The sequence below is a fragment of the Diachasma alloeum genome, unplaced genomic scaffold (genome assembly GCF_001412515.2).
Source record: "Diachasma alloeum isolate Michigan unplaced genomic scaffold, Dall2.0 Dall_scaffold_01205, whole genome shotgun sequence".
NCBI classification, from domain to species: domain Eukaryota; kingdom Metazoa; phylum Arthropoda; class Insecta; order Hymenoptera; family Braconidae; genus Diachasma; species Diachasma alloeum.
Window position 1 is genome coordinate 35,983 of NW_021681314.1, and position 10,425 is coordinate 46,407.

The 10,425-nt window shown below is 33.6% G+C and overlaps 2 protein-coding genes across 2 annotated transcripts in view; one reads left to right on the top strand and one right to left on the bottom strand.

Moving 5' to 3' along the window:
- The first annotated feature begins 397 nt into the window (after positions 1–397).
- On the top strand, positions 398–5,428 carry LOC107046115 (serine/threonine-protein kinase hippo). The gene is made up of 5 exons (XM_015268628.1): positions 398–492; positions 570–750; positions 1,531–1,758; positions 3,056–3,949; positions 5,102–5,428. The coding sequence occupies exons 1-5, from the start codon at positions 398–400 to the stop codon at positions 5,258–5,260; spliced, it is 1,557 nt and encodes a 518-aa protein (XP_015124114.1). The 3' UTR covers positions 5,261–5,428.
- A 4,810-nt stretch (positions 5,429–10,238) lies between these two features.
- The window catches only part of LOC107046109 (sorting nexin-17), a 3,357-nt gene continuing 3,170 nt past the window's right edge, over positions 10,239–10,425 (bottom strand). Inside the window, exon 4 of the mRNA XM_015268620.1 lies at positions 10,239–10,253. Coding sequence (XP_015124106.1) covers positions 10,239–10,253 — 15 coding nt within the window. The remainder of the gene's footprint in view (positions 10,254–10,425) is intronic.

The window sequence follows — 10,425 nt, forward strand, 5'->3', positions numbered from 1 at the left end:
TTTAAAGTTCCCGAAAATACCTTCAAAACAAAAGAAAAGTCATTCAATTTCACTCAGCCGATCTCGAGTTATCGGCGATTAAAGACGATTAGCTTTGCCCTCCTCCCCCGATGTTTACATTCTCGTCACGTTCTCTGTCAACAATTGCCCTAATGATAGACTAATAAATTCCAAGATTGATCCTGAACATTCTTAGCACCGAGTAGCGGCCGCTCATCCCAAAAATACCCCATCGATTGCCCTCCAAATTACCCCAGCAGTATTTTCCTCACTTTCAACTCTAAAAACGGTTAAAATTCCCTCGATGAATATCAGACTTCATTAGAAACCGATTAAACCGAGAGTGAACGAGCCGACATGGCCACAAACTCCTAACGATCCCCATTAATTAATTCCTATGACTTCCCGCAGCGAATTGAAGAAACTATCGGAGGAGAGCTTGACTCGTCAGCCGGAGGAGGTCTTCGACATAATTTGCAAGCTGGGAGAGGGGTAATCATTTTCATTCCATTAATTCAGAAGAATTAGCAGTGATAACAGTGGGCACTGATCATTGATGATATTTTTAGTTCCTATGGATCCGTTTACAAAGCACTTCACAAGGAGAGCGGACAGGTACTTGCTATTAAACAAGTGCCTGTTGACACAGATCTTCAGGAGATCATCAAGGAAATATCGATAATGCAACAATGTGATTCCCCCTATGTCGTTAAATATTATGGGAGTTACTTCAAAAATACTGATCTTTGGGTAAAAAATTTTTTCACTTTTTTTCCAATCAAAATTATTAATTAATTGGTTAAATTGATGAATTAGTTCATTAATTCATTCATTCATTCATCAATTCATTAATTCACTAATTTATTAATTCATTGATTCATTAATTCATTAATTCTCAAAATTAATTTTTGTTTATTACTGTCCCAAAATTAATCTTTGGGTAAAAAAATTTTACATTTTTTTTTTCAAATCGAAATTATTAATTAATTCGTTAAATTGATGAATTAATTCATTAATTTATTAATTCTCAAAATTAATTTTTGTTTGTTAATGTCCCAAAATTAATTTTTGTTTATTAGGGGAGCATGGGGCAAAATGAAACACGGGGCAAAATGAAACAGTGGGAAAATCTCGTCATCTAAAGGAGATAGGACATTTTTGAAGAGGACCTTTTTTGTAGCTTGTAAAATTCTCTACAAAAAAGGTTTTCATGAAAATCGTCCTATCTCCCTTAGATCACAAGATTTTCTTGCTGTTTCATTTTGCCCCACCGTCCCCTAATGTCTCAAAATTAATCTTTAGGTAAAAAAAATTTACACTTCTTCTCAAATCAAAATTATTAAGCAATTCGTTAAATTGATGAATTAATTGACTCATTAATTCATCAATTAATCAATTCATTAATTTATCAATTTTCAAGATTAATTTTTGTTACAAAAAATTTGATTTTTGAAAGGGAATGATAATTCTTGTGAAAATTAATTCGTACATCAATTCTTGTGTCTTGATCTCGATTTTTCATGATTAAAGATTGTTATGGAGTACTGTGGAGCTGGTTCAGTGAGTGACATCATGAGATTAAGAAAGAAAACCCTCCAGGAGGATGAGATAGCGACGATCCTCTGTGACACACTGAAGGGCCTCGAGTACCTCCATTTGAGGCGTAAAATTCACAGAGACATAAAGGCTGGAAATATTTTGCTCAATAACGAGGGGCACGCCAAGCTCGCGGATTTTGGTGTTGCTGGCCAGCTCACAGTGAGTACCAGAATGAAAAATTAATTCAGTAGCGAAGATAATTCTCGATTTATAAGAAGAAGAATTCAAATTATTTTGCAAGAAGGGGTAATCTACATATCTTTTTTCATTAAATTATCCTGTTAACAAATCGATTTTGGGGGAATGCAAATTTTTTTTTGTAGAAGCCGATGTCTTATAGAGAAAAGTTTTTAGTTTAAGAATATCCACTTTGGCTATTTTTTTCCAGACATTTTACAATGATTCTATTACTTAAACTTTGCAGATCTGTACTTGAATCTGGATATTGAACCGTTGGAAAAACTTTTCAAACTCTGAGAAAAACATCAGAAAGTTTACTTTTGGAGGAAAATTGAAAAAATGTAAAAATTGCAATTTTCGTTCCAGAAATAATTGATAAACAATCAATTTTCCACCATAAAAATCATTCCCTTGGAATCATAACAAATTTATTCATATTCAAAATTTTACCAGAAATCGATTTCATGCCTAAAAAATAAGATTTTCAAAAGTTTAAACAATTTCAATTATTCATTTATAAACAACGAATATCAAAAACATAATAATTTTGTGTAAAATGTAAATTGAATGACGCTAAATATTCATCATTGTTCCAAATTTTTTTCACGCAATTTAACTACAATCTTGATTGAAAATGGTTGAGCAAACTGCAAAAGATGATTCCGCAGCTCAACAGTGCGTTTTTCATTATAAAAATGTTCAACGAAAAATAGTTTACAGAAAAAAGTCAATAGCATTCCCTTTTTCTCAATAATTTAATTATTCTATTTTCCATAAAATTTCCTCGCTTAAAATTATCAATAGGATTCCATTATAAAAATGTTCAACAAAAAATATTTTACAGAAAAAAGTCAATAGAATTCCCTTTCCCCGACGGCCTAATTATTCCATTTTCCGTTTTCCGTAAAATTTCCTCGCTTAAAATGATCGACCCTTTCGTTTCCCACTTAAACTGAAAAAAAGAAAAAAGAGAATGACTAAATTCGCTGGATTTTCCGAATTGACCCCGTCTCCCCGTTGAAAGGACACAATGGCAAAGAGGAACACAGTGATACGATTTCATTATAAAAATGTTCAACGAAAAATATTTTACAGAAAAAAGTCAATAGAATTCCCTTTTCCTCGACACCCTAATTATTCCATTTTCCGTTTTCCGTAAAATTTCCTCGCTTAAAATGATCGACCCTTTCGTTTCCCACTTAAACTGAAAAAAAGAAAAAAGAGAATGACTAAATTCGCTGGATTTTCCGAATTGACCCCGTCTCCCCGTTGAAAGGACACAATGGCAAAGAGGAACACAGTGATAGGAACTCCCTTCTGGATGGCGCCGGAGGTGATCCAAGAGATCGGCTACGACTGCGTGGCGGACATCTGGTCCCTGGGGATAACAGCCCTGGAGATGGCGGAGGGCAAGCCCCCCTACGGCGACATTCACCCGATGCGCGCGATCTTCATGATCCCGACGAAGCCCCCGCCGAGTTTTCGCGAGCCAGACCAGTGGAGTCCCGAGTTCATCGACTTCGTCAGCGGTTGTCTGGTGAAGAATCCCGAGGAGCGAGCGACAGCCACTGAGCTCCTCAACCACGAGTTCATAGGGGCCGCCAAGCAGCCCAACATCCTCAGCATGATGATCGCCGAGGCGCACGACATAAGGGAGAAGCAAAGTGCCCACCGTACCCACGTCATCAATAACGTCGCCATAAAGGGCCAGACGAACGCCGACGACTCGGACGAGGACGACTGCAGTGGCACCATGAAGCCACTGCCCGAGGACCCCGGGACTCTGGTGCCCAGTCACGACCTCCCGGACACTGGGACACTCGTGTCCGGCATTCTGGACCTCGGGACGATGGTCATCAACAGCGACACCGACACTGAGGCCACTATGAAGAGGCACAACACTGGCTCTGTCGAGTCGGGGAAGAAGTACCGACCACTCTTTCTCGATCACTTCGACAAGAAGGAGGCCCCGGAGATCGTCAAGGGCAATGGGCAGATTCTTCACACTGAGGACGGCCACAAAGTCGAGCAGATACCCACCACTGAGGCACAGAGGTTTCAGAGCCATCTCCAACTGCAACTCAATCAGATCTCACATCCTGTCCCTGAACAGCAGCACAACAACATATCCAAGTTTCAGAATGCCTTCACTGAACGGGATTTCGATTTTGTGAGTGGAGATTGTTTTTTTGGTGACTTCTTCATTTATTTTGGAAAAGGTTCAGGAGCTAGGGGTGAAAGGTTCGAGTCGAGTTTGACGTTTTGACAGTTTTCAGGGAATATCTTGGAATCGGGGGGAGATAGCAGAATTTTTGATATGACATTTTTTGTAGAGGGAATTTAGTACTACAAAAAAGGTTATTACGACAATTTCGGTATTTCTCTTAGGTTCCGAGATATTCCTCGAAAACTAAGATGACTTTTTCTATGCAAATTGCTTGAAGAAAAAATGAATGAAAAAGGATTTCAGTAGTTTTTTAAATCATTTTAATGAGTTGAAATAATTTAAAGGGATAGTTTTTGAATATAAAAAGTTTTATCGTCTTCTAAATTTATTTTGGAAAGACTGTTTAGGAGCTAGGGGTGAAAGGTTCGAGTCGAGTTTGACGTTTTGCCAGTTTTCAGGGAATATCTTGGAATCGGGGGGAGATAGCAAAATTTTTGATATGACATTTTTTGTAGAGGGAATTCAGTACTACAAAAAAGGTTATTACGACAATTTCGGTATTTCTCTTAGGTTCCGAGATATTCCTCGAAAACTAAGATGAGTTTTTCTATGCAAATTGCTTGAAGAAAAAATGAATGAAAAAAGGATTTCAGTAGTTTTTTTAATAATTTTAATGAGTTGAAATAATTTAAAGGGATAGTTTTTGAATATAAATAGTTTTATCGTCTTCTAAATTTATTTTGGAAAGTGTTCAGGAGCTAGGGGTGCAAGGTTCGAGTCGAGTTTGGCGTTTTGCCAGTTTTCAGGGAATATCTTGGAATCGGGAGGAGATAGCAGAATTTTTAATATGACCTTTTTTGTGGAGGGAATTTAGTACTACAAAAAAGGTTATTACGACAATTTCGGTATTTCTCTTAGGTTCCGAGATATTCCTCGAAAACTAAGATGACTTTTTCTATGCAAATTGCTTGAAGAAAAAATGAATGAAAAAAGTATTTCAGTAATTTTTTAATAATTTCAATGAGTTTAAATAATTCAAATTGAGTAAATAAATTAAGTAAATAATTTATTAAATTATCCCCAAGTGAGAAATTGATGAAAAAATATTTTCGTTAAAATTCATAGTAAAAAACAATTTTTCATCATATTTTCCAGTTGAAATTCCTGTCATACGAGGAGCTCCAGCAACGCATGGCAAGCCTCGACGCAGAGATGGAGCGAGAGATCGATGAGCTACGCAGAAGGTATCAAACAAAGAGGCAACCGATTCTCGATGCAATGGATACAAAGAGAAAGCGCCAGCAGAATTTCTAACACTGTGGTTATTTTTTGTGATAGAACGACAAAACGAGAGATACAAATGGGGGTGTACAGTTGTATAATATTGATTAGATCTTTAACTCAGTAATGCATTTTTTTCCCTCGAATTTCTTGGGTAATTAGGGGCTAATGAGGCAAAATGGACACTTGAGTTTTTTTTCAATGAAGAGGAATAATTTTTTTCCATCGATAAGACAATGGTTTTTGCTGATAAATTTGTTCCTGAGTCATGAAAATTTAAAAAAAAGTCAAAAGTGTCCAGTTCGCCCCACCCTCCCCTGCCCGTTGATTTTATCTGAATATTCTTCCTCTGTTTCTGGGCTTCTACTTAGCATTTCTTCCTGGGGACTATCCAGGAAATTCGGGGGGAGAAATTTTCCGATACTAGCCGATAGCCTCACGTCGCGAATGTAAATTATTTTACAGGACTATTGATGTTGTTAATTGAAATGAGGAGATAATTTCATTGATAGGAAAAATTACGGTGATTCTCTTGCTTAAAAGAACAATTATTTATTTTTTAACATTCAAATCAGTGCGATTTTGCAGGAAATACTAATTTTTCATTTTTTGAATGCATCTAGTTCTCATAAATTAATTCTTTTGTCAGAAAAAACAATTCCTTTTTTTTTTAATTTTCAAATCAATACGATTTTACAGAAAATATCAATTTTTCATTTTTTAAGTCCATTTAGTTCTCATAAATTAATTCTTTTATCAGAAACAACAATTACTTTTTTTTAATGTCCAAATCAATACGATTTTACAGAAAATACAATTTTTTAAAATTAATTTTGTTCACATGAATGAAGAAACTAAATCAATTTAGAATGGAATTCTAAATTTAAAAAACATTAATCTGAATTCATTCAAGAGCAAATTTTTTTCTGATCTTTTTTCGCAATATTTCAAAGACAATGTTTGACATCTCAATAATCACGTGTCTCCCCATTTCCATTAACGCCAAACAGTAGAAAAAATGAAGGAGACAACAACTATACTCAATTCTTTTTTATGTTAATTAAATGTAGTTATTGTTGAATACACTATTCTTATAGAGTTATACAGTGAATAGAGAGCGAGAGAAAAATGTTTAGGGGGTAATGAGACCGAGTGGGAGTTTAACAACTGATAGTTCAAATTTTTTGGGCTGATTTTTTATGATTTTTTTTTATTACTAACATACTAGTCTTCTTTCACGCCATTTTTACGTAAATCGTTGCGTATTTTTTGCTTCTGCTGTGTCGTAATTATAGGGGACATGACTAAAAGGGATTCACTCGACACTTGTGTCATTCGAGCTCCCGATTTTCGTTTGATTGAGTCCTTTTGAATGCTTTTTTATTGAATTCAAGTGAATCTTTGTTTTCGCTGAGCCAGACTTCTTTTATTATTTGCATTATTTGGCATACTTGTAATATCATTTTTACATTTTTTTTTGCATTGAAAACCCACCATTCAATCGATTATTCGTATTTTTTATCGGATATTTGAACTATCTTTGATAAATTCAATTCAATTTTTCAAAGCCACATGTATGATTACGTGGGATCGTAATTAATCGATTTATGAAAATATAAATACGTTGATAATGTAATTGATTGGACGATGAAATTGCAGAAATTTATCAATTAACTAGGACATAGTCTTCCCATTAACTGCGCGTATGCTTCATTAGTCGGTGGACAATTCATCGATGGCTATTTATCGAGTTTAGGTTTGATTGGGAATGTTTCAGGAATACTCAAATTTTTTTTCGATATTCAGGAAGATAAGGTGGAGAGGAAGAATTTTTTATGCAAATCATGTCTTGCTTGATGTTTTATCGAGATTATTTTCAATTGTGAAGTGGATACTTTTTTATTTCTCATTAACGTCTGGTTGGAAATTCCATTCATTTTATCATAGTTATCATAATTAATAAAGGGATACAAACGGCAGAAAAAATAAATAAATAATTCTCCAGAAAAAAGAGAAAATTAATTTTAGAAAAATGAACAAAAATATTGAATTCACTTCACAAAATATTTATTATTCAATTCCCTCGACTATTGGGAATGTTTCAGGATTACTCAGATTTTTTTTTTATATTCAGGAAGAAAAGGTGGAGAGGAAGAATTTTTTATGCAAATCATGTCTTGCTTGATGTTTTTTCGAGATTATTTTCAATTGTGAAGTGGATACTTTTTTATTTCTCATTAACGTCTGGTTGGAAATTCCATTCATTTTATCATAGTTATCATAATTAATAAAGGGATTTACAAATGACAGAAAAAATAAATAAATAATTTTCCAGAAAAAGAGAAAATTAATTTTAGAAAAATGAACAAAAATGTTGAATTCACTTCACAAACTATTTATGATTCAATTCCCTTGGCAATTCCACATTTTTCAATTATAATCATTAATTATCCTGAAAAAAAAAAATAGCCAGAACTGATCGTTAGAATTTTGCAACAGAAAAAGAGAAACAACTAGAAAAAATCCCATTTTGTTATCACCGTTTTGGCATTAAAAACCCGAAATTCAATAATATAAACAGAAAAGTAGTCGTACAGAATGAGTGACAACATATTTTTGATATAGAGACTAAGAAAGGATCGCAGACGCAATACAAGATCTGAATTTACAAAGAAATAAATAGTTACAACCGAAAGATAAAATTTTGTAACCAACAGTGGACAAACGGGACTAATAGAATGGACCCCACCCTCACTTCTGTTCAAAATTCTTCAACTTTTATTTATTAATCTCATGTCAGGACTCATGTATCTGCGCAATTTTTTTTATTATACAAAATACATCACTTATTTATTTGTAATACGAACGTATAAATTCATTTTTCATAGTTTACATGCATTAATGAGCGGATGATTTGAATTACCACCAATAAATGAAGAATTAATTTCATTACAATTATTCAATATCATGAAAAATATCATTAAAAAATGTTTTTTAGTCCATTATTCTTGTACTGTACCGAACGCACTAAGAATTGTAAGATTTTGTAACTAAAAAATTATTAGCGATTAAAATACAGAGTTGGCAATACTCCACTGGCTGAGCAACAATTGAAGTGGAAAATTAACCAATTATTCATTCACAACAATAAACAATTAATGAAGATACGTCGGGCCAGACCGAATGTTGACGAAAAATTCTAAACAATAGACAAATGTGAGATGTGATTTTCCGAGTGGTTTTTACCCAAAAAACATTAAATACATAAAAAATATATAGTTAACACTAATTGAACAAATGCACAATCTTCATAAAGGGGCCTTGTCTTTATACAAATGATAATGAGTGGATTCTTACCAACCCTGAGCGTAAAAGCATTTAAATATTGAAATAAAAACAATTTCTTGCGATATTGAAGACGTGGCGAAATTTCTTGTCACCTGATTTTGGCACTTAATTGCGTTGAGTTATTTTTTTTATAAATTAGAGCGAAAGTGGGTGATACATCGATTTGACGTAATGTTTGGGGAAGTGATAGAGAGGATTTGTCAATTAAATTGCGCAAAATTTTGTTTTAAATTATTCAAATTACATTTCGCACAGATTTATTATTTTGTTAAACATTCCTTTCTTATAAATAAGAAAATAAAATTTGGGAAAGCACTTCATTGAAGAAAATAGCCAATCTACAATCTAAATAGTAATATAAAAAGAATAGTGAATGGATTTTTCAACAAATATCTCAGGAATTAATAGATTTATAAAAAAAAACATCTTTTCAATCTCATAAAAATCTTTACAAAAAATGCAACCGACCTCTATTCAGAAAATTCTTCAGTTAAATTCTTTACCTCCAAAATTATTTTTGAAACAATTTCCAAATTTTTCATCCTCACCATCACTTCCCCTCCCACGTGATTTCATCACTGAGAATTCACAATTTCAGTTCAATTATTCCACGAAAATCCACAGAAATTATTTAAAAACTAAACTAAAAACTTGTGCATTTCCTTGAATTCTCAGTGAAACAAGAAATTTTCACATTAAACACAAAAAAATAATTATCATTGAAAAGTCGAGCCAATCTCCTTGATAATGACCCTGTGGGTTCGATCTAGTTGATTTACGCCCTTTTCCACCGAATAAACAAAAATACATGGCATTGCATTTTCCCCCTCTATTCATTAAATAATTAAAGTTAAGTCGAAAACAATAAATGCAGATGTTATGATCTTACAGCTAGAAGTGATCAGTAAGTATCTCGCCTTTTACCCACTAAATTACCTTGCTCTATATTTTTTTAATTCTCGAGACGCATTGACTCTGCAGTTAAATATTAATTTTCTCTCTATTTGCATTTTATTTCATTGAACTTTCATTCCAGTTCCAAGGAATTGGTGGATATGTCGTTTGTGTCGTTCACTACTGCTTGACTCTATTGTTTTAGCAACTCGTATTCATTATTAAATTATTTATTTATTCATTCGAGCGATATTTGCAATGAAGTGTCTGGACGGTTCGCATGTTGAATTAAAAACGAGTGTCTGTACACGGACGAAAAAAATTTGAGTTGAAACCTAGAGAATTTTACTGGATTTCTGCTCCCAAGTTTTTTCACGTAGAAATTCAATAGAATTTTTTTTTATAAAAACGATTTTTCAAGGAACTTTGTCTGAGGAACTTTCCGTAGAAATTCCTCGACATGAATTTCCCAAATTTTTTCACTCTTCCATTTTCTTTTCATTAGAAAAATCAAGTTAAAAACAAATAGAAAATTTGAGAAAAGGAATTTCTACAGAAAACATCTGAATAGAATAAGATGTACAGAGAAATGGAATTCTACTGATATTTTCTATTAAAAAAAGCGCTGAAAGACTGCAGAATTTTTCAACCGAAATTCAGTGGAATTTTTAGTTTAGAATTATCTACTTTTTTTAAATAAAATTTCGTCCGTGCGTGTAATATTTCCTTAGCTTCCATCACCACCACTTTTGGCACCAGTTTTATCACCTCAGAACTTGTGACCCTAAAATATCAATTTTGTTGCGTTTTAGATCTGCCAAATCTCTCTTTTAAATCTGCGATAATCGAAAGATCGAACATTGCAAAAAATTTAAATAGAAATCCCCTAGAATCTTCAACATCTCCAGATCCCGATCCACCCCCCTCAGCCCAATTACGTTTCACCCCTCCCCCCG

What these genes read in the sequence shown, in the direction of transcription:
- LOC107046115 (XM_015268628.1), top strand. Translation starts at nt 398, where the DNA reads ATGACTTCCCGCAGCGAATTGAAGAAACTATCGGAGGAGAGCTTGACT. An exon ending in ATTTGCAAGCTGGGAGAGGG is followed by an intron (nt 493 to 569) that starts GTAATCATTTTC and finishes TGATATTTTTAG; the next exon opens with TTCCTATGGATCCGTTTACA. An exon ending in GTGTTGCTGGCCAGCTCACA is followed by an intron (nt 1,759 to 3,055) that starts GTGAGTACCAGA and finishes CCCCGTTGAAAG; the next exon opens with GACACAATGGCAAAGAGGAA.